General features: G+C 40.8%; 1 protein-coding gene and 1 long non-coding RNA gene across 3 annotated transcripts in view; both read left to right on the top strand.

The window, feature by feature from the left end:
• Positions 1-1966: 1966 nt before the first annotated feature.
• LOC120302775 (uncharacterized protein K02A2.6-like) lies at positions 1967-2858 on the top strand (the record flags this gene model as incomplete). The annotated part of the gene is made up of 2 exons (XM_039331701.1): positions 1967-2442; positions 2555-2858. Coding segments are annotated over 2 exons (780 nt in total), but the record flags the coding sequence as incomplete, so codon positions are not given.
• A 16540-nt stretch (positions 2859-19398) lies between these two features.
• Positions 19399-24838, top strand: part of LOC120302777 — a 38303-nt gene continuing 32863 nt past the window's right edge. Inside the window, exon 1 of one of the 2 annotated variants that reach the window (XR_005555206.1) lies at positions 19399-19528. This is a non-coding gene — a long non-coding RNA (uncharacterized LOC120302777). The remainder of the gene's footprint in view (positions 19529-24838) is intronic. The other variant, XR_005555207.1, reaches the window with a different exon arrangement.

The raw sequence follows: 24838 nt of genomic DNA, 5'->3' as shown, positions 1-24838 counted from the left end.
TAGAACAGGCACACACAAGCCCATGAAGAAAAAGCTGTCACTCAACGTGAAGCTACAAGGGGTTCCATTATCTATGGAACTAGACACAGGGTCTGCCCTGTCCATCATTTCATTGCATACATTTAGGAAGATTTGTTCCAGAAGTGGGTCTAAGGCCAAGTTAAGGCCTTCTGATATTGTATTAACAGATTTTCAGAACTCAAGAGTGTGTGTTAAGGGGGAGGCCACCCTTAACGTGCAATACAAGAGTTTTGAAGGTCCACTAGACTTATTAGTAGTAGGGGGTGAACGAACGAGTCTCATAGGACTCGATTGGTTTGAGGCCCTGGGGATACACGTCACAGGACTCAATAGCTTACAAACACTCGACCTACAGGAAGTCTGCAAAGAATTTGCAGATGTTTTCAGCCCCCAGCTGGGCACATTCAAAGGACCACCTGTGTCCTTAAAGCTAGACCCCACTGTCACTCCCATTAGGATTAAAGCAAGAAGGGTCCCTTTTGCTTTAAAAAGTAAGATTGACACTGAACTAGACAAACTAATCCAACAGGGAATCCTAGAACCTGTTGATTCCAGCCCGTGGGAGACCCCCATTGTCACGCCTCTAAAGGCAAATGGGGACATTCGCATTTGTGCTGATTACAAATGCACACTCAATAAGGCATTGCAGCAACATGCCTATCCTGTTCCTGTGGTCAGTCACATCCTGGCCTCTCTCAAGGGGGGGCGTGTTTTTGCAAAGCTTGACCTAGCTCAAGCATATCAACAGCTGCCTGTTGATGATGATGCTGCCATAGCTCAGACCATTGTGACCCACAGGGGTGCCTTTAAAGTAAAAAGGCTACAGTTTGGAGTGAATGTCGCTCCTGGGATTTTCCAAAGCGTTATGGAAAACACACTACGAGGTATACCAGGGGTCTGCCCCTACTTTGACGATGTCTTGATTGCAGGAGACTCCACACACATTCTAGCTGAAAGGCTTAGGGCTGTCCTGTTAAGATTCAGGAAATCAGGCCTCAAGCTCAGAAAAGACAAATGCCAGATTGGGGTGCCTTCTACTGAATTTCTGGGATTCAAAATTGATGCTGCTGGGATTCATCCTGCTGAATCCAAACTAACTGCTATTTTAGATGCACCCAGGCCAAAGTCTAAGGCCGAACTTCAGGCCTTTCTAGGCCTCCTGAATTTCTACAATTCTTTTCTTCCACATAAAGCTAGTGTAGCTGAGCCTCTTCACAGGCTACTAGACAAACAGGCTGTGTGGCTGTGGTCACAAGTGCATGAGGCTTGCTTTAAAGAAGTCAAGGCCTTGCTCACTTCTAACAGTGTTCTTGCACATTTCAACGAGTCTCTCCCTGTGTGCATCGCTTGTGATGCGTCCCCCTACGGGGTTGGAGCTGTCCTGAGTCACCTCAGGTCTGATGGAACTCAGGTTCCTATTGCATACTACTCCAGAACACTGTCTTCTGCCGAGCGCAACTACGCTCAGATAGACAGGGAGGCTCTGGCTGTTGTTGCTGGAATTAAAAAATTCCACGATTTTCTATATGGCAGGCATTTCACGGTCTTCACTGACCATAAGCCTCTGCTGGGACTGTTTACCACACGTAAGCAGACTCCCCACATCATTTCCCCTAGAATGCTTAGGTGGTCTATTTTCTTGTCTGCATATGATTTTTCATTACTCCACAAGCCTGGGAAAGAAATGGGCCATGCTGATGGCCTCAGTAGATTGCCTCTGCCAGTAGTAGAAGCTGACCCCGCGCCAGCTGTCAACATTCTATCAATCCAAGCCTTGCCCGAGCTCCCTCTTAGTGCCAGGGATGTTACCGCTGAAACAGGTACAGATCACACACTTTCACGTGTCCGCTCCTGGGTCCTGTCCGGGTGGCCTGAGCACTGCCCTAGTCCTGAGTTTCAGAGTTTCTGGTCCAAAAGAAACGAACTGTCCCTTTCTCAGGGTTGTCTGCTTTGGGGAAACAGAGTTGTCATTCCCACCTCAATGAGGACTAGGGTCTTAGAATCCCTCCACGAGGGTCATCCTGGCATTGTTCGTATGAAGGCTCTTGCACGCAGCCACTTGTGGTGGCCTGCTTTAGATAAAGATATTGAGGCTAAGGTACACGCATGCCACCTGTGCCAACGATCTCGCCCAGAGATGCCCCAAGCTCCTGTGCATAGATGGGAGGAAACACAGTCCCCATGGTCTAGGGTGCACATTGACTACGCTGGGCCCTTTCAGGGCCAGTTCTTCTTGGTCCTTGTTGACAGCCATTCAAAATGGCTTGAGGTTGTGCCTGTCTCATCCACCACCACTGCAAAGACTATTCAGGTACTGAGGGGGATTTTTGCTGCACACGGGCTGCCAGATGTCATTGTGTCCAACAACGGCCCTCAATTCACTCCTCCGAATTCCAAGCTTTCTTACAGGCAAACTGATTCGTCATGCCACGTCTGCGCCTTTTCACCCGTCCACCAACGGTATGGCTGAACGCATGGTGCGCATCGCAAAGGACGCCTTGAAGAGACTCACCTACGGGGACTGGCATCACAGGTTGGCTGACTTTCTCCTTTCTTATCGCACCACACCGTCCACTTCTACAGGGAGAAGTCCAGCTGAACTTCGTTGGGGGCGCCAACTTACTACTAGACTTGACCGGTTGCATCCGGACAGACTGCCTTCATCTACCTCACATCCTAGGGCACCTAGACAACTACTTGTGGGTGCCCCGGTTTGGGCTCGCAATTACGGGCCTGGTCATACATGGGTCCCCGCTTCTGTGTCCAGGATCACAGGTCCTCTCTCCTACGAGGTTGCCCTGGACAACGGTCGTGTCCTGCGTCGGCACATCGACCAACTTCGCTCTAGGCGAGACTTTTCTGCTGAGACTCCTGGGTCTTTTCCAGGGGGGGAGGGGGACCCTTTGGAGCAAAGGGAAGGGCAAGAGCTACTGCCCATCTCCACTGAGGGAGCCACAAACGGCTCGTCCCAAGGTTCTGCAATTGCTCCGAAAAGAAAGTCATGGAGCTTACCCACACAACAGGCACTCACGCCTACTCCAGCCAGGGAGTCACCCCGGGGGCATACTCACTTTCCACACACATCACACAGCACTCCAGCAACGGAGGATACCCGGGGGCATCCCAACAAATCATTCCCCGCAAGAGAACTGGCACACAATTCCCAAGGTTGGCCTGACCTTACCCCAAATCCTACAGGGGGTCAAACATACACAGAGTTAGTCGAGGAACCAAGTCCCGACTACAACAACCCTAGCACAAATCAGGGAACACCTGAGTTTTGGGAAAGTACAGAAACCCACACGAGCCCGAACACAGAATGGGGTTCAGGGAATGGACAGCCTCCTGACAGGTCTTGGACTGACCTAGGAGGTTCTACAGAGACGCCCAGCAGCGGCTATCACTTCAAGGGGCCTGAGGGTCTACAGCTAGGTAGGTCAACCAGGTCACAAAGTAACAGAAGCCCTGGCCTGACGAGCCCGGTGGGCAAGCAAGCAGGCCAGGCATCGGGGCACAGTCCTTGGAAGACACCAGGACACAATAGAGAGAACAGGCTCACGCCTCCCTCCAGTCAGGGGACTTATGCCAGTAACCCAGAGCTAAGAAGGTCACAGAGAGCAAAGAAATCTCCTAAGTATCTAGAAGATTACATAACATTGCTGGCAAGGCAAAAGCCAGTAATCAGTGGGAGCACTGGGGAGCAAAATGTCGTATAAAATAAATGTTGTATGTTGGTAGTAGTTTTAGCCCGGGGGAAAGGGGTGTTATGTCCCGAGCCTTTGCAAACGGCTCGGGCGTTTGCAGGCAGTCCCGGGCAGGTGCAAAGCTGCCCGGGACCAGACAGGCTGTCGCCAGCGCCGTGCGCATGCGCGGGTGCTGGCGCGGGAAAAGTAACCCATTTACCCGGGAGTTGCCTATATAAGAGGCTGCGAGGCGTTTGGGCGAGGCTGAAGCCATCTTCATGTAAGCTGAACGCTGAATAAATGAAACTGAGAACTCCAGCTGCTTCTCGTGTCTGTTTTCCCGCCACGGACTCAACAGAAACCATTTTACAAGAAGTGTCAGTGTCAACTAAAAGTCACAGATGTTGTAAGATAGCACCCGTGCAGAAAGGTGTGGTAAGACAACCGTTTGTGTGAACTTCTCCTTTTACTTATGTAGCTTCAAGATATAAACTTCTCTGTTTTAGTGTGTCAAAGGTAGATAAGAGCCACCCTAAGGCTAAGGCGTGGGTGGTTAATGCTATAAGAATTACTCTCTGAGAATAGCTCAAGGTTCAGAATTTGTCATGTGAATGCTCTGAACCATTGTGCACAAATAAAGCCTGTTTTCTCCAACCCTTCGTGGTCTTGTCTTCTGATGTAAGTATCGTGGTTTTTTCCACAACAGCCTGAACCTGCAAAGTCAGAAAAGCTAAGGCTCAAAATCAGCTAAGGTTTGCCACAAATGTCAAAAATAACAAAAAAAAAAGCTTATTTCAACATGTGAAAAATAAGAAAAAAGTCAAGGAAACTATTGGTCTAAACAAAAGTAATGTGCAGATTAGGAATGCAAGTCAAAGTAAGCAAGAAAATGGTAAGAGAACACCTATCCACTGTGGATGAGTTCAAATCACCAGGACCAGATGGATTATACCCAAGATTCTAAAGGAGCTGGCAGATGTGATCTCAGAACCATATCCAAAGAACGGTTGCCGGAATTGCAGGTCTAGTTTAATGAAAAGAACTAGGAGTGACATGTTAGTAATATTCCAAAATCTAAGGGGCTGCCACAAAGAAGAGGGGATCAACCTCTTCTCCAAAGCACCTGAAGGCACAGCAAGAAGCAATAGATGAAAATTAACCAAGAACTAACCTACAAATAAGGAGACATTTCCTAACAGTTAATCAGTGGAACAGCTTGTCTTCAAAAGTTGTGGGTGTCCATCACTGGAGGTTTTAAGAAAAGATTGGAGAACCATTTGTCTGAAATGGTATGGGGTCTTTTGCTTGAGCAGTGGGTTGGACTAGAAGACCTCCAAGATCCCTTCTAACCCTTCCAACCAATATTCTGTTAATTTAAATTGTTAATGTGAGAGTGTACATGTGAATTCCAACTCACATATTTAAATATTTCAGTCAATAAATTCCACGTTAGAAAATTAAGTATGGATGTAATATTTAGAAACATACCATATTATGTGCAACTTTCTGAGGCTGGGCTTGCAAAATGTTTGAAGATTGTACACAGACACATAAACACACTTTTTTGTCTTTCTACCATTGCAAAAGTAGAAGGAACACATTATTAATTTGAAGGAGTTAAAGTTCTTGGCTCTCCTTAATATATTAGATAAAGTCTGCATAATATTGATACAAAATGTGTTTGAATTTCAGTACAAAAGCAGGTCTGTAATTTCTTGTGTTTTTTTTTTTTACATTAAGAGAATTTACATGGCTTCAGAAGATGTAAACATCTAATACTGTATCTTACCTAACTCACAATGCAGCATATAGTATTTTAGTGCTATCTTTATGATTTATGTGCCGGCTGTTACAAAAATATAGTATTTGTAATAAACTATAATAGTCAAGAGAAAATTAGTAATGCTATCATGCTACACGCTATTTTAATAAAGCATCCATCAAAACAGCAATAAACCATTGCATAATAATCATACTATGCAGTTTAATTGTGGTTATTATTTAAGATTAAGCTTATAAAATCTTAGTAGATTTTTTATCCACATTTACCTTAGAATTACAAAATCATATCATTTAAAAAGAGTGCTTGGCCCTCAGCCAGTTTGCAACAGTTCAGCATAACCGGTAGTTAATTTTTTGTTGTCCAAGCCCTGAATGGGTTTCCGGAAGTGGCATCCACACAGAGAATTAGTTGTTCACATATTTGAATCCCACCACTGGCCCTCAGACACTGGCATCTGCAGGAGGAATAAAAAATGGCAGTCTCAGCAGTATAATTGAAGAAGCCTGACCCTATAAATCTTTTCTTAGGATCTCTTTCTATAACTGTTTGCTGCTATGGGAGTAGGAAAGAAAGCAGTATCATCTAGAAACTGAATGTCTTCAGACTGATCCCTGGAAAAGATCAGTTCTGCATGGAAGGAGAATAAGTGTCAGAAGATGGGTGAAGCTGGTGTCAAGAGATTATAAAGATGGGTGACTCAATCATAGCAGAAGAAGCAAAACAAAATGTTTTAAAATATATGCAAATATTATTCTATGTGCCACATTTGGATATAGCTGTATGACAATTCTCACTGACATCCTTTGGATGAAGTGCAAGACACTGATTGGATAGAGGGCAAAACATGAATTAAATCATGTTTTGTTCTGTTTTTTGGAGTTTCTGAGATTCCTTCTAACTTATTCTCTATGCACACTGAAATTAGACAAGGTAAAAGTTAAATGAAGAGTGCTAGTGAGTGGGCAATTACTTTTTCAAAAGGGCCACATGAGATACTGGGATTGTTGTGGAGGACTGAACCAATAGGACCAATACATTATTGTGAAGATGCGTAGGTCCACATTCATGGATATGTGTGTGTGTGTGTGGGGGTGTGGGTGCGCGCGCGCGTGTGTGTAGATAGTACTCACCATCAAAACTATGTACAAAATTGCAGACTCAAGAAATATGAGACATAAACCCTGTACAACTATGCATGTCACACATTTTGTGCAAATAATCCCTGTAAAATTATTGGAATATATTTTTAAATATATTCTGATGTATTTGCTGTATCTGATACCAGACTGTACTACAATAAAATTACACTTAAAGCAGAGATAATACTGTTAGCTTTAATAGATGGGATGGAATATTAACAGTATTAAATATCAGTACAATTTATTTTATAGTATACTTAGGAATGTAATAATACCTAATAGCAAATACTCATGAAATACATTTTAGTAGTCATTTCATGTAATCACATTTTTAGAAAGTCTACAACAATTCAAATAATGATTAAATTTTGAGAAAGCTATAATTCTTTTTCCAACTTATGATTAATAAAAGAGTATACTTCTTGAATAAATATTAAGCTCTGAACATATTTTGTACTTATTTGAAAGGGTTTTTTAAAAAAAATAATTGGTAGACGGAAAAATCAATAGAGGTTTTCAAACTTATGATTACTCTCATTAATCCTTCTTCCATTAGGAGTAAAAATCTGAACAGAGCTGCACATTTGGTCAACATATATGGAAGATCATTGACCATATAAGTCAACTCAGACATTGTGCTATGACCCAGATATGGTACTTACAGTTTCAAGTATTGCTTCTTCACTATTGAAGTGTTTTGCTATTGGGGTGGTGGTGCTGAGGTTCTTAACCTCTGAAGTAGTTTCAGAGTCAATTCCAGTATTGATTATAGCATTGGGCATTTTTTTCTTTTAAGGTTTTTGAAGCTGGAAGAGGCATTGGCCTCTTTTCAGAAAGTAACCATAGCAGCACATTCTAAATGTTTTTTTACGTGCTTCTGCTTGTATTTTATCAGTTCAGTTAGATTATGCTGTATCAGAGCCAGTTATTTTTAGCATCTGATCCAGTGGTAAGAATTCAGCTAGTTTGCACCACTTCGGCAGAACCAATAGCTAATTTTTTGTTGCCCAGGCCCAGAATGGATTTCCAGAAGCAGCATCCATACAGAGATGGATTGTTCACATATTTGAATCCCACCACTGATTTGATCCAAACAATTGAATCCTTAATGCAAAAGTAGTGCAATGCTGTTTAACAAGGAGAAGAAAACATTAGAGACCAGAAGTGAGAGTGAGGCAAAAGCCAAGGAAAATACTTGAGGAGGGATATATATTGCAAGGCTGAGGTTTACAAATTATTTTATAAGACTTTTTGGATAGGCAGCCACTGGGCTTGGGTACTGAAAGCAAAACATAATCTCTTGATAAACACCTGCAATTTTGCTTGGAATTTCACTAACTGAAATTGAAACCAATTCTATTCTAAAAGGTGGGTAGGCTTCTTCTAAAAGAAGACAGAAGTTACAAGGAAATCTATAAAAGCATAGGTCTGCCTTAAAATGTCATTTTAGGGACATTCTCCTAAATCTCCCTGAATTTAAGTGTGGTGGAAAGGATACTGCACTGGGTCTACTGAGTTTTTACTGTAATGATCGGTGATGTTCAAAAGAGAGTTATTACAACTTGAGAAGAACAAAGGCCAAATATGAGAAAGAGATTATTTTATATGGCAGAACGGCTGCTCACACACAGGGAGTGAGGAGAAGACAGATTCATTATTTAAGATAATTCATTTAGTCCAACAACAAATGATTGTAGAAGGAGATTTTTTAAAACATTAGGACAGAGCAGAGGTCCCAGAGCTTGGGAGATAGTTTGCATTTTTGAAATTTTAAGAATAATATTGTGAGCATAGTTGAGAAATAATGCTGGGGAGATACTGCTAAGTAAAAACATTCACTCCTACATAGTTTTGATATTCATCCTACTTTTCTGGGCCTTAATTTTTAATCCTAAACAATAAGGCTAACTTACAAGCAGAACACTGAGCTGCTATTCCCCTTCATTTTTATTTTTAAAGAAAAGATAAGGAATCCTTGTTTTCTTAAGATTTTAAAATGCAGTGTGGCAGGCAGCTTGGCAGGTCCCAAGGAAGGAGTTTGTGGTTTGATACCCCTGGGATTGCCTATTGACCGTCAGGACTAGGAATCCTGGAGGGAGGGCATTAAAAACACATGCTTATATAGAAGAAGAAATTCAAACTGGGAATTTGGGACTAAACCTGTCATCCTTCCCAGGTGTAACAGAGAAGAAACAGTCCAGATGAGCTACTTCTACTTTAACAGAGTCTTGCAAGTCTGAAAGTACAAATCTCCCACTGTTTCCTTTTTAGTCTGAAAAAAATTAGGGAGGTTCCATGCTGAGCCTTTTATTCTACCTATTAGGCAGATCTTTTATCTCATCATTCCCTAAGCATCTCTTTGTTCATTTCTCACATACCATTACAAACACAGCTAATGTGATAACCAAATATGGATCATTTTGCTTTATTTAATCATTCTGCCATTTATTTCAATTTCCTGTTTGTTTTTTATCCTTACATTTATCTGCTACCTATCATATTTGTGAGCAGAAACATTGATAATTTTGAAGAACAGTTCAAGTCAGTAAAGAATAGAATCTTAGCTGGAGTTTCTGATTTGAATGTATATTAATAATAGAAGGTCACCAATATCAGAAAAACAGTTGTGGAATGCAATTAGGCCTCTCATTCTCAAAATGTTCTATGTCCCAGTGAGGAACACGAAATTGGCAGAAGGGGAAAATAAATAACAATGTATAGCTGGCAACCATAGCCATTTCTTTAAAAAAAAATTATTCACTAATTTATAATGATCTTACTGGATTCAAGGATTAAAGGTTACTTAAAGGTTCAAAGGTTTCTTCTGTCCAGTTATGATGAACTCAAGGAGTGGTGCTCATCTCCCATCTTCAGCTGAGGGAGCCTGCATTATCTGGGAGACATTTTAATCTTGATGTGGCAGCATAAAAATATAGGATGTAATAACCTTCCCACTGAAGCACTACCTATTTAACCACTCACCTTGCTTTTGAAATGCAAGGTTGGCAGGAACTGGGGTGAGTAACAGAAACTTATTCCATTGTGCAATGCTCAAGTCTTGAACCTGGACTGACAGCGTTCCAGCTGAGAAGCCCAATGTCTTAACCGCTGAATCGTTGTGCCACTTTCAAAGGGCTGAAATAACAATTCTCTGTTAGAATGTCATGGGATCAACACAGAACTCTTTATGGCTAAAATGCCAGGACAAAACTTTCATCTGGAAGATTTATATTTGTATGAATGTATTTCTCAAATATCAGAAAATGTAAATGTGCTCACTTCTTTTGCTTATTCAGATGAACAAGTTGCTCTTATCTAATTAAGTGAAAACAATTTTGATGTATGAAAATGAATAATGTTGCCAGTAGTTAAAACTGTTGCTGTTAACTCTATAATGATATTTTCACTGTGTTCCCCTCCTATAATTGTTTAACTAATAAACATATACCATTTGACTTCTTCTTACTTCTTTCTCTTTAGATGTAAATTTCTTTAAATTCAATAAAGAAGAAAAGAGGCAGGAGCTGCATGTTTTGTTTTATTAATTCTAGTATTGTCCTTTGGAAAGAACCACAGGAAATACACTGTTGCAAAAGTACAAATGATTTTCTATATAATGACTTTCATATCCACTACTCTGAAAAAAAAGGCATAAATATACAAACCGTTCAGAGTGTAGGTCAAAAAAGGTGGCCCTGCCCCTGTTATATGCACACAGTATGTGCAACAAAGGCACAAGAGAAGAGCGATTTCAATTATATAGTCAAGATAGTCAACTTGATGGGTTTTTTTTTTTGTTTTAATCATGTTTTAAGATTGCAATCATTGTACCAATGCTCCAAAAAAACTATAATCACATGTCTTAATGATTACTGTCCAGTTGCATTCACTTCCACTATGATGAAATGTTTTGAGAGATTGGTAAAGGACTACATGGTTTCATGCCTTCCCCCTACATTTGACTCATTACAGTTTGCCTGTCAGAAGAACCACGCCGTAGATGATGCACTTTCTTTTGTGCTTCACCTTAGCTTGGTGCACCTGGAGAGGAAGAATCCTCATGTGTGAATGCTGTTTGTGGACTTTAGTTCAGCATTCAACACAATCATTCCTCAGCAGTTAGTGAACAAACTGATCCTATTAGGTTTTAATACTCCTTTATGTAATTGGATACTTGATTTCCTTATTGATAGACCCCAGTTTGTGTGAGTTGGATTCCTTGAGTATGGGTTCCCTATAGGGCTGTGTTCTGAGTCCACTACTGTTCACCTTGATGACCCACAACTGCTGTGCCAAATCTGTATGAATCACATTGTGAAGTATGCAGATGACACAGCAGTGGTGGATCTTATCCAGGATGACAATGAAGATGCTTATAAGGAAGAGGTGAAGACTCTACGGGCTGGTGCAATAAAAATAACCTGGTTCTAAATAAAACAAAGGACATCATTTTAGATTTTAGAAAGAGCCGGCATAGTCATACTCCACTCAATATCAAGGATGCAGAGGTGGTCAACAGTATTAAGTATCTGGAGGTGCATATAACTAACAATCTGAATTGGTTTCTTCACACCTCATCCATACTAAAGCATGAAAACCATGTCTGCATTTCCTGCATCAGATGAGGCGAGAACATCTCTCTCCTTTTTTTCTGGCCACGTTTTAAAGAGGCACAATTGAGAGCATTTTAACAAACTGCATCACTGTCTGGTTTGGTGGCAGCAGTGCCTCAGATAGAAAATCCATACAGAGAATGGTAAAGACAGCTGAGAAGATCATAGAAAGCTCGCTCCCTGGTATTCAGGATGCTGCTTATAAGCACTATGTGCTTAGAACTCAAAGCATTGTTAGAGATCCCACACACCTACTTCACAGTCTGTTTCTGTTGCTCCCCTCTGGGAGGAGGTTTCAAAGTATTTCTAGCAGGACCACTCAATTCTGTAATAGCTTTGTTCCCTATGCCATCCATTTGGTAAATTCGCAAGGTTCGTTTTTCTTGCCATGCGCATGTATACATAACCTGAACTAAACCTGTGTTGTTTCTCTATGTCAGGGGTAGGCAACCGAAAACACTCAAAGAGCCACTTGGACCCATTTCCCACCAAAAACAAAACACCGGGAGCCGCAAAATCCTTTTGATATCTAAAATGAAGATAACACTGCATATATCCTTTTTTACCTTTATTATAGGTGTGTGTGTGTTTGTGTGTGTGTATGTGTGTGTGTGTGTGTGTGTGTGTATGTATACACACACATATATATACACATACATACAAATACACATACAGGTAAAAAAAGGATATATGCACTGTTATCTTCATTTTAGATGTCAAAAGGGTCTCTCTCTCTGTCTCTCTCTCTCCCTCCCTCTCTATCTGCCCTTGGTCTGCCTGCCACTCCTCTTCCCCCACTCTCTTTCTTTCTCTCTCTCTCTTTCCTCTCTCTCTCTCTCTCTCTCTCTCTCTCTCTCTCTCTCTCTCTCTCTCTTTCTTTCTCTCTCTCTCTCCTATCTGCTGCTCACCTGGCAAGCTTCAAGCTGTTGTCCAACAACTTCCGGGGTAGGCAACCTCGTCTCTTTTATGACTCATGGACTTCAACTCCCAGAATTCCTGAGTCAGCCTAGCTGGGCTAGCTAGCTCTCTCCTGCCCTTCCTGCTTCCTGCTTCCTGCAGAGAAGCAGCAAAGGGAGGAGCTCCGTCCAGAAAGCTTTTCAGCTCCTCGGAGAGCACTGTGAGTGCAATCTTTTACACACACACACACACACACACACAGAGAGAGAGAGAGAGAGAGAGAGAGAGAGAGAGAGAGAGAGAGAGAGAGAGAAGCAGGGAAGCGCAATTGCCTCTCTCTGTCTCTGTCTCTCTCTGCAAAGGCAGAGGAGGCTGGGAGCCACCGGGGAAGGCTCAAAGAGCCGCATGCGGCTCCAGAGCCGCAGGTTGCCGACCTGTGCTCTATGTCACATAATATATGTGGGTGTGTGTATAATTCTGTATTTATGTGTTTATTTATTTATTTTATTTTGTCATATTTATGTAGTGTATGTTGGAGGTTATGACCCTTTGAGAGCTGTATGCAATGAAATTTCATTTTAATGTATGCTGATCAATGTACATTCAAAGTGACAATAAAGTTATTATTCTATTCTATTCTATTCTATTCTAGTCTATTCTAGTCTATTCTATTCTATTCCTTAATTCTCTCATCTACCCAATGGATATCCCTGCTTATATGTACCTGTTTTCATTTATGAAGCCAATCAACATTGAAAGTCTACAGACAAGCCAAATTAATTTTATTTACTGAGCATTTGGATATGCTTAAATATCACTATAATGGATCCCATGCACTAACATACTTCACTCCTAAAATATCAATAAGATCTACGTTTGTGGCACTTTTCCTGATTATTTTTAGTGCATAGAGATATGTGATAATTTTATAAATATGCAAATCTAGAAATTTGTATATAGTATTGAAAATATGTTTATTATTGGACTTTATGTTTGCATGCTTCCCCAAGTCAGAGTTGTTTTTCCTCTTGAATTTTGAGATTCTTAGATTTTTGAAAATACTAACTAATGATTTTGTTATTGTTTCTTTAACATGAATTTTAGAATGTTTGTAGCAACCCTTCTTGCTGCACAAGTTCAAGATCATTACACAAATGAGCAAATTTACAGAAAGGTGTTGAGGAGGATACACCCGACTCAGTGATGGCTAGGTTTTATGGACTACCCAAGATCCATAAGGAAGGCATCCCCTTCCGCCCTATTGTCTCATTCAGAGGCATTCCAACCTTGGAACTGGCCAGATGGCTGAGTAACTGGATCAACCATTTTGTCAGTAACAGCGAAACTACCATAAAATCGGCAGAGGAGTTTCTGGAAAGGATTAAAACCCTAAGAGTGGAGGAGGATGAGATGATGGTGTCTTTTGATGTCACCTCAGTCTTCACCTCCATTCCAGAAGACCTGGCGATCACAGTCTTAAGAGACCGCCTGAATGAAGGGGATAGGAAACAACACCAGGACTCCCTACAAACCGAGGATTTGGTTAAATTAATAGAGGCGTGTTTGAAAACTTACTTCACCTTTCAAGGGACCATGTTTGAGCAAGTTAAAGGAACCCCCATGGGATCCCTATCTCAACCATAATAGCGGAAGCAGTTCTCCAACCATTAGAACTTACAGCGATGACTAAATACCAACCCAAATTTTGGGTCCACTACATGGATGATACATTCGTGTTATCAAAAGATGCCAAATAACAAACTTTATGGCTTCCCAATTAGTTCATTACAAAGCAATGTGTGAATGGGACTTCATCAAAACATCGCCAAGACACTTCCAATTTTAATATATATATATATTCAATGATGCAATCTTCGATCTCCGGGAAGAGTATACTCCAGTTATTTATTGTTAAAACAACATTTAAAACAATAAAAACAGTTATATACAAGAATTAAAACAACTTAGCTTTCGCTGGTCCTCTGCCAGCGTCCTCAGAGTGGGGCTTAGGGGGTGGGAAGTTCTTTTTATCCCCTTTCTGATCCAATTGCCTACTCATTGCTCTCGTGACAGGGCCACTCTTCCTGATTGCCTGTGACTGCCTTGCCTGTTCCGCCCTCTCTTTTTTGCACTCTAACATTGTATTTTCCTGCTTTGTCATCCTTGTTCTGTCTCCCCCTCCCTGCGCTGTTATCATTAGCACACTCTCCAATCCCTCCTCCTTATCCAATGCAAGGTGCCTCCTCCGACTCGGCACTACCCGAATCCTATTGAGCTGATAATCTGCCTGCCGTTTTTGCATACCATTGCTGGTTTCTATTTCAACTCCCTCCTCCAACCCCCCTCCTCTCCCAGCCTGCCGATTCATGCACCCTTTGTTATCCATTCCTGTCATCCTTCCCCCCCCTTCCTTCAACCCTCCCACCTGTTGATTAACATATTGCTCCTGCCTTTCATCAACCATACTTATTGATGTTCTCTTCCTCAATCTTTTCCTTCCTGATCCACTGCTCTACCTGCTGTTCCTGTTTACCCTCCTCCCCCACTGTCCTCCCCATCATCTGCTGACTTGCCTGTTGTTCATCCATTTCTGTCCATCCTCTCTTTTCTAGCATTCCTCCTCCTCTGACCTGTCGTCCTACATGCTGTTCCCACATGCCAACATCCATTCCTGTTAAACCCTCCTTCTCCCCCCCCAATCTGCCGTCCTGCCTGCTATTCTTATCTGCCCTTCTCCTTTCCTGTCAGTCTCCCCCTCTCCTGTTTCCTCCCCCCCTCTCCAATCCACTGCTCTGTTTGCTGTTGCTTCCAGCATTCTTCCTTCCCTTACCTGCTGTCCTACGTACTGTTCCCATCTACCAACCTGCGTTCCTGTTGGACTCTCCTTCCCAAACTTCCCCCCCCCCAAAACTGCTGTCCTGCCTATTATTCCTGCCTGCCCTTCTCCATTGGATTCCTCACACACCTCAACAGCCTACACCCCAAAATACAGTTCACCATGGAAACAGAAACTAACAACCAACTTCCCTTCCTGGATGTCTTAGTCTACAAGAAATCCAATGGCTCCCTAGGATACACCATCTACCAGAAGAAAACACACACAAACCGCTATCTGCACGCTCTCTCACACCACCACCCAGCACAGATCAACTCTGTAGCCAAGACACTCATCTCCAGAACAAAACGCTTAGCTGACGAACAACACCTAAAACCCGAACTACACACTCTCACCAATGTACTAACATCCAATGGATTCCATAGAAATAAGATTACAAACCTAATCCAAAAAGAAACCCCCACCAAAATCCAAGACAAAGAACAAGAAAACGGCAAAGCCCTCCTCCCATACATAAAAGGCACCACAGACAGAATCAGTAAGATCCTCCATAAACACAACATCAAAACAGCATTCTGCACAAACAGAAAAATATCCACCATCCTTAGAAACCCCAAAGATAAAATTGAATTAGAAAATCAAGGAGTATACGAAATCCCATGCACCACTTGTCCCACCACATACATCGGACAAACCAACAGAAGAATAAGTGCACGCATTGAAGAACATAAGAACTCAGTCAAAAAAGAGGAACCAACATCTTCCCTGGTCCAACACCTTAAAGCCACAGGACATGAAATTGACTTTAAAAATACCAGAACCATTGCCAAAAGTGAACATTTTAATAACAGAATAATCAGAGAAGCCATCGAGATAGAAAAACGCCCACACAGCATGAACAAGCGAGATGATACCTCCCGCCTACCAGCCATTTGGAAACCCGCCCTTATTGACAAACGACTCCCTAACACAAAAAATGATACCAGACCCACACTCACAAAAACCACACAGGATGTCACCACCAAACATCCACGCAAAAAACAAACCCAAAGCCACACTGACTATGAGGCACGACCACAAACCAGAAGCCAGACCACAGCTGCATCATTAGCCACTTTAAACCCCCCCAATCCATACATGAAGCAAACTGACACCCTCCATGAAGAGGAAGCACGACCACGAACGCGAAGCCAAGGAATGGCAGGGCAGCCCAAAATCTTGAATCCCTCTGCAACTCAGACTAACCTGAGCACAACCAAACAGAACACTCCCCCAGCCAATCAGAGCACAGCCAACCCCCCAGCCAATCAGAGCACAGCCAACCCCCCAGCCAATCAGAGCACAGCCAAGCCCCTAACCAATCAGAACACACCTCCACCCAATCAGAACACAGCCAAGCTCCCACCCAATCAGTTCATACCTCCACTGGCAGTTAAAAGGAAGAAACAGCCAAGACCACACACTGCTGCTCGAGGCACGAAGCTGAAAGCACCAGCCTGAAGATGACGAATGGGACTTCGTCGAAACGTCGCCAAGACACTTCCAATTTTACGTGGGAGAAAACCCGAACAACCAAAGACCTACATACAAATACCCGCGAAAACCTCAGAAAACAAATATATATATATATATATATATATATATATAATATATATATATATATATATATATATATATATATATATTCTCTAGGCAGTATTTTATAAGTTGTTTGTCACTGCCCTCTTACTAGGGTTGAAAGAGAATTACTGAGCCAAAGTCAGCTAGCTGTTAGGTTTTTCAACATAATTTTTAAACTAAACTGGCCCTCTAGTAATATCTTTGCCACTGACATTTTAGAGGTTGAGATTTTTCATGCAAACAAAAGTATGTTACTCTACAATGGCATTGTGAACCAGTACAATTAGTCCAACCATTAATTTGTTTACAGGTAGCTTCATTATACCAGATGTCAAAACAGAGCACTACCTAAATTGTACATTTGTTTTTAATATTGAGCTGTACTGAAATAGCTATTAAAATTATACTACAGCAGATACCTTTGTTAGATCAAACAAATCTATATAATTTTTCTCAGAGATTTCCCAGTAATTGCTCAACCTCAGAGTGAAATTCCATAACTTGAAATTTGAAAATTGGAAAATTGACCTTAATCCAAAAGTTCAGCAAGATTCCTAAAAAACGTTAAGATCCAAAACAATCTACAGGATCAGATTAAATTGTTTGGTTAGGACACTAGTGGAGAATATAAAGTTCTTATTATGTAGTTTTGCTGCCAGAAAGATTTGTTCTACAAAAAGAGAAACCTAGTTCTAAAGATAAAATAATAGTAACCTTCCACTGTCAACTGATGGGTAGGATCATGATATGTGTTTGGGCTGAATTTGAGTAATGTATGCTAAATGGGTAAATGTGTAAAATGTGTAAAAATAATTGCCTCTCCCAATATCACACATTGCTTTGTAATGAGCTAATCGGGAAGCCTGTAAGGCAGGGGTCCCCAGCCTCAGACCATGGCCCACTATCGGGCCTTGACCCATTCAAAACTGGAGTGCAGAAGTGGTGGGTGAGTATGCGCCTACGCATCTCCAATTGCGCAAGCAGCTGGCAAGTGCATGTGCATGCACTCCATTCATGCGGAATCATCTCCATCCCTGCCCACCAGTCCACAAAGCCAGAAAGGTTGGGGAACTCTACTGTAAGAAATGTATCCCTTGGATCCCTATGAAGGCTGTTGTGATGTGAAAAGATTCCAGATTGTCCCAAATAAGAAATGGATCATTTCAAAGTATACAAATGAATTTCCTTTTTTCTTCTCATTAAACAAGTTTCTTTGAACACATGAATGAATGTTCTATTAGCCCTTCAAAGTTCAATAAGTTGTACTGAATTGATCAATAAATAAATTGTTGAAAGTGGTCCTGAATTGATTTTATATTTTGGGAAAAGGAGTAAAGGTTTCCAGTTAAGAACATGGATTTGAGTAGAAATGGGGCCAAAAGAGAAAGTGTCAGGAAATGTTGCCACTTGTTATTCTTCAAATGGCAAAATGAAGTGTTATTCTTCCATATCATTTTGCTATCTGATAAGAATGCTTTTGATTTTGTTAAAAAAAATGAGTAAACTTTGCACTGGCTTTAATCTCAGAAAGCAGCCTAGATACAGTTTTTCTCCCAGTGGACATTCATGCTTCCTTCTCAGGATTTAGGACATTGGAATGTTGACTTTAGGATTAGTTGTGGATTGTGGACTACATTCTTTAGGCCTCACTGTTTACTATGGAATGCAAACATTCAGGAGACTACATGATACAATAGCTACAAAGTAGATAGTCATATTATGATAAACCCACATTTGTAATGGTTTTGCTGCTGAACTTTTATTTACCAGCACTTCATTCAAAGATGGGGGGAAATTAGAAAGAAAAATGTTCACCATTCAGAGTTCTGGATTTTTCGTTCACACACTTCATACTCACCCATTCCCGATTCCATATGTAAATCCCATTAAAAAAGTAAATAAAACCTTTTTGAATTAAGAACTGTCCTTGAATCTATATTACTTTGGAATTCACTAAGTGGGATGAAAGTATATAGCTTATGTTTAAAACTTTATGTAAAGAGTTAAAGTGTTAAACATTTCTCTCAAAATAAGACCACCTATTCCAGTTTTAAAAGTGGGGCTCAAATTAAGTGTTTTAATTATAAGGCATATGACTTGTTCATAGTCTCCAGTCAACATTCTTGGATATTAGCTTATTTCTGGCTGTAGCAGTTTGAAGGCAGAAGTTAATGCAAAAAAAATAAAGGCTAAGCAAAATTTATTTTATTCAAAAAATAAGCTGTGCCTTTTGCAGAAGTCATGGCCAGAAAATCATAAAACATTCATTACCATCTTTTGATTATTTGTGATTAACAAAAAAATGTGGTTGCCCTTTTTTTCAGTGCAATTACAGGTTTATTATAAAGAATTTGTCATTATGATTTAAATTCTTTAAACAAATCAGGATTCAGAAAAGTTCATGAGAAAACCACAATATTTTACAAATACTTTCCTAAATGGGTGAATTCTCAGCCACCTTAACAAGGTAAAATATTGTGGAGGAAGGAGCAAAGTTAAAATGGGAAAGGATTATTGTAACATTAATTACATACATCAAGAACTGAAGACACTTAGTTCCAGTCAATTTGCAATATAGCTTCCTCCATGAAATGTTCTAGAGCACATATTTTTCAGTACAATGAGATATTCCCAAAGCAATCTTTTCTGTTGCTACTGCTTCTTTTCCTTCTTCTTTTCCCTCCTCCCCTTTCCTTTATCTTCCTTTTCTCTTTCCCACAGTTCTGTATCACTCACATTTAATCCATCTCCCTTTCTTTCTTACCCATCATATTCTCTCATTTTAGACACTGAGAAAGAAATTGCCCTGGAGCATAGCAAGGAATGCAAGCAATCTTACAAGCGAAGGAGAATAAATTTCTGAATTAACTGATCACAGCAGAAGATGTGAAGGCACAACATGATGGCCTGCAAGGCAGAAAGCTTCTGGCTTACAGGTTTTTATAAGCAGTTCTTTAAAATATTATGTAAAATACTTGGAGTTCTAGAAAAACATTTTTGTAACAAATGGAGCACTTGTAATTCTTGAGCCCTGCCAGTTGCATCCAATTGCAAATGATTCTCAACATGTTTTACATCCAATTTGTGATTTCTTTTGCTTGGCCTTCACCATTCTTGGACCCCAAAGACATTTAGCATAGCCACTGAACCACATCAGATTTGAAAAGAAAAATTTCCTTTAGAATTCTCCTTTAGCACCAGTCTGCAATGTCCTGGATTCATGCAGCTGTCTTCTATAGCTGCTACGCAGTCTTGGGAAAAGACTTCTCAAATGTAAGGAGTTGCCAGTGGGCATTATGTGTACATCCCCATGTGCTCTGAATCACATCTTTCCCTTCAAATCCAAAGTGCTAATTACTAATTAAGAGCTGAGCTCTGAGAATGCCAGCAAATCAGTGCTCAATCCTTTTCCCAACTTGCCAGCTGCCAAGCTTATAACTCCTCTCTCTTTTCTTCACAAAAAGAAAAGAAAAAAGAAAAGAAAAACTTTTGATTCACTATTCCACTAAGTTCTATAAATTGTGTTATCCCACAAAGACTTTTACCGGATTTAGTAAAACTGGGGTGGGGAAGGGGCATACGGCAACCAGCCTGTTGAAGAAGCAATTGAACAACTGCAAACACAGTATCACCTCTTAGAAGGTGAATTTCTGTCAAAGCTACATCTGGATTTTTAGGACTGTTTTTCCTGTTGGTCCCCCCCAAAAAGATTCTCATGCAGTATTATAGAAAATGGCCATTTTGGCTCAATGATTCATTTTTCTCCCCCCCCCCTTGTTTCCCAGAGTAAAGTGCTTTAATAGAAACGATGTCCATTCAAAAGAGAACTTCAACACATTCATACACAGAATTGTATGTAAAGGTCCAATAATAATCTTAGAAAAACCAGAGTGCTTTCCCTCTGTTAGGCATTATAATACCTGAAGAACGAATCTTTTAATTTCTGCATGCTAATGTAGAGAAAATGTGGTGTGGTCTTAAGCTGGCAACAAAAGAACAATATAAAGGATTCACATATCTTTCTGCTCTTATTTTAAAATGTCCATCACCTGCACCGTATTGCAAGCTGCTTTGGAGAAGCTAATGCGCTTGAAAAGCAGTTTCTTTAATCCACAGTATGAGGATAGGGAGGGTAGTCTACTATTCAAAGGGAAAACAGTAAATAAATTTAATTATTTAGTTACCTGTGCTCCAAAAAAAAAAAAAAAGAAGTTATGGGGGATTTTAAAAAATATTATTTTATAACTAAGTCACATTTTGGTTTTTTGGATTGTATTTCTAATTTATGTATGCTTCTCTTATCTAGGATATGCTCATGATTTACTAATTCCCAGGATATTTGAATTCTTGTATTTCTAGAGTTCCAGCATGATTGTATATGATGTGTTCCATTACATTAAAATAAGCAGAAAAAAATGTTGTCTTGATGTAGAAGATATTTGCAACACAAAACTGCTGTTTGGTCTGCTTAAGAAGTCTGTGGTGGAACATTTATTAGCAACTTATATTCTAACTATGTCCGAAGCATCGTATTATTTCTCTTTCTTCCTATTACAAATCTCAGAGTAGTTCACATTCAACAATTAAAATATACAAGATCCTGAAACACGTATATTTGCCTTCATTTGTAATTAAAATATGAATTGAAACTGAATAAAATTATTCAGTTAGAGTAACAAAGAAAAGATAAAAAAGTGAAAAGCTTTATTATAAGCATTTCACAATACCTAAGAGATGCAATCAAAGGCATCAGAAGAATTTGAAAAAAAAAATAGAAATATCAATAGAAGGCAATATTTGTAGCTCAGGGTTGAAATGTGAGGTCCTTGCTGCTCTCTGAGCTCCATGGTTTTCTTGCAGATGTTTTATTACTAGGTAACATCATCAGTGCTAGAAAGAAGTCATATGCTCTCTTTTTAATATACTAGTGCCAGGGTCTTCAAACTTGGCAACTTTAAGACTTGTGGACTTCAACTCCCAGAATCCCTCAGCCAGTCTGAGAAATTCTGGGAGTTGAAGTCCACAAGTCTTAAAGTTGCCAAGGTTGAAGACCCTTGTACTAGTGCAGGGGTGTCAAACTGCCTGCCCTCAGGCCGGATGCATCATAGCAAAACCGTGCCCACCCCATTGCCGGCAATGACAAAAAAAGTTGCAACATGTTGTGACATGTCACATGATATTGTGAGTTTGACACCCCTGTACTAGTGGCTTGTCCTGTCAGTGTTGATGGATCTTGGTGGCTCTTTGTCTGAATTGGTAGTTTCTTGATTAGAGTACTGTTTACTTCTTAATTGTCAGTCTAGTATTAATTTTGGTGTTAATCCCTATTTATCTGGGTGCTGATTGCTGATGAGGAAATTTTGGTCTTTTTGTTTCCTTGTTGGCTTTTTGATTCTCTCTTTTGAGTGGTCTATATATGCTGTTTACCTCTGTGTCTGTTAATAGCTGATATGTCTGAGTGCCAGGCTTCCATAAATTCTCTAACATTTATCACTTTGTTGTTTTCACCACACACAGGGAAAACCATTATTAGATGACCACAACTTGGTCTCTAATGTCAAAAGAACTATTAAATGTCTTTCTCCCAAGCTGCTAGAATCTTATATGTTAAAAACAAACCTTAAATCTGGCTCATTAGCTGATTGGCAGCCCTGAAGTTGCTTCAAAAGATGTTAACCTTTGCAGATATTAATCTTGTTCAGGGATCCCACACCGGTCAACAGTCTTGCTCTGCCTTTTACACCAGCTGCAGATTCCAATCCGGATAATTTCTAGCTATAGTTGTCTAAAAGTGAGGTCATCATGCAAGCCTTTTTGTAACTGAAAATCACCATCCAAGAAAAGGCATAGCTGATGATAGGCACTGTTTACCACAGAGATGACCTAGGCCACCTTAGTGACAGTGATGATTCTAGGATTATGCACTTATTCTTTATGAGGAATCTCATTCAGAACAGGCAAGTTCTCTACTTTCATTATCTTTTTAATATCAAAAAGAAGATAGTACTTTTCTGCCCAAATATAATCCATTTACATTTAAAAACGTTTTGCATTCCTATTCTTAAAAACCTGCACTACTAAAGCTTTTCCCTCCTCTTTCTCCAGCGTTTAAAACTTCTCATCTGGAGCTGCTTTGTATAACTCCAAACCTGGGATGTGGAGCTTCTCCAGTTGTTCCTATGTAGATGATGATCAGGCTTTTGGCTTTATAGATATAAGTGACATTTTAGCCCTAGAAGAACCACCTTAGTATCCAGAAGAGGATAAAACAACTTATCCAAACACTGTGTCCTCATAGTTAAATGCCTTTATAATCTGACTGCACTTTTACCCTTTAAGAAAACTGAAGCGAATCAGTAGAGAGTTTGCCTTTGATTTCAATGGAACAGAACTTTGTTCTGACAAAGCAAACTAGTACAGGTAGTTCTTGACTTATGACCATTCATTTAGTGACCATTTAAAGTTATAACAACGCTGAAGAAAGTAACTTGCAACTGGTGTCCACATTTAACAACTTAATCCCTAAAATCATGGGATCGTAATTCAAGCACTTGGCAACTGACCCTCACTCATGATATTGCAGTATTTACTGTTTGTCTCTGGATTATTAATTTGGCCTTTCCATAATGAAAGAGCATTTGACATAGAATGAAAATGGCCCAGCTCTTTTGTAATGTTTCTGATGTCCTAATTTTGCTACTATTCACATAAAATATCTGGACATCTCTGAAAAGGATGAGCTAATTTGATTATATCTTTTGAATGGTATGTAAATATTCTTTATCTATATGTGCCTCTTGATGCCTAATGCACAAACATGGACAGTCTCTTCCATAGTTTCAACTAGGAAACTATAAGTGTTGTGTAGCGGGAACAGCGAGACATTGAAGACACAGAGTTGAAATAACAGCTCTTTATTACCGTATATGCCGGCATATTAGGCGACCCGGCATATAAGACGACCCCCGTCTTTGTCGCTGAGCCGCATTCCTAGAACGTCATCTTATACACTGGAAACTACCAGTATTTCCGGCGTATAAGACAACTCGGCGTATAAGACGACCCCCGTCTTTGACGCCGAGTTTAGCGCTTCCGGAAGTCATCTTATACGCCGGCATATATGGTAGGTTCTCACAGAAGCAAGGTGGCAGCCAATCAGTTTAAAGTACTCATTCCCGCCTAAAACTAAGGCTTAAAGTTATACAGACAGACAATCATCCAAATAAAGCAATCAGTTAACCATTCTTTATAACAGACCCTTTGAATTGCTTAATACATAACACCCTTTCCCCTTAAATCAGTACATATCCATAAATTGTACATAGTCATTTAGATAAGTAGGCAGCTTCCGCAATCGTGTCGATCGCCGCATCTCTGCCAGAGGCTCCTGGTCTACCCTCGGTTGACTGGGTAGACCGGAGTCCTTTTGACAGCTTGGATGAGGTAGACAAGTCTCTTGTTTGCCTTGTTTGGCTGGGTAGACCAGTCTCCATTCGGCTGGTCTGGCCGGGTAGACCAGTACACATGTCCGTGAGTGGAGCACTTCTGGAAGGGCTGGTGTGCACTCTGGTCTGAGTGCACTGTTCCTTCTGTTGGTAATGACTCAATCACAACTGAGTCATCCAGCATGTCTCCTTGAGTCGTGCAGGACTCCGGTGGCTCAGACATGCTGCAGCTGTCAGGCAGCCCTTGGCTCTCCTCTTGGTCGGCGGCAAGGATTTGTCTCACCTGCCACCAACGCAGCTGATCAATGTGGCAGCGCAAGATGCACCCATCTTCCAGGACCACTTCGTAAGAGAGCGGTCCTGACACCTTACAACCACAGTTACCACCCACAGTGCCCCTTGACCATAGTTCCTTGCCCAAACTCGGTCGCCAACTTGCAAGTTCCTCGGTGGCTTGGGCTGCGCTGTCTCTATTGTGATTCTGTCTGGATAGAGATGGTCCAGCTTCGTGGTCAGCCGATGTCTCCATCTCAGGTCCACTGGGCTATGACGCATTGAAGTGCATGGAATTGTGTGTTGGCAGAGCAAAAAGTCTGCCAACCTGTGATGCCAATCGCCCCTGGTTATTCTTTTAAATGCTTCTTTGGCCCTCCTGACCATCCTTTCCGCTTGACCATTAGAGGGCAGAGTTGGCGTGTCTAATCATATTAGACCTTAGAAATGATTGAAATTTTGCAGCAGTAAATTTTCCCCCATTATCTTACATCAGGTAAGCCGTGTGTGGCAAAGATTCTGCGCAGT

Source organism: Crotalus tigris, unplaced genomic scaffold, assembly GCF_016545835.1.
Source record: "Crotalus tigris isolate CLP2741 ecotype Arizona unplaced genomic scaffold, ASM1654583v1 scf7180000024437.13266115, whole genome shotgun sequence".
In the NCBI taxonomy this organism is placed as follows: Eukaryota; Metazoa; Chordata; class Lepidosauria; order Squamata; family Viperidae; genus Crotalus; species Crotalus tigris.
This window is presented reverse-complemented; position numbering and strand designations above follow the sequence as displayed.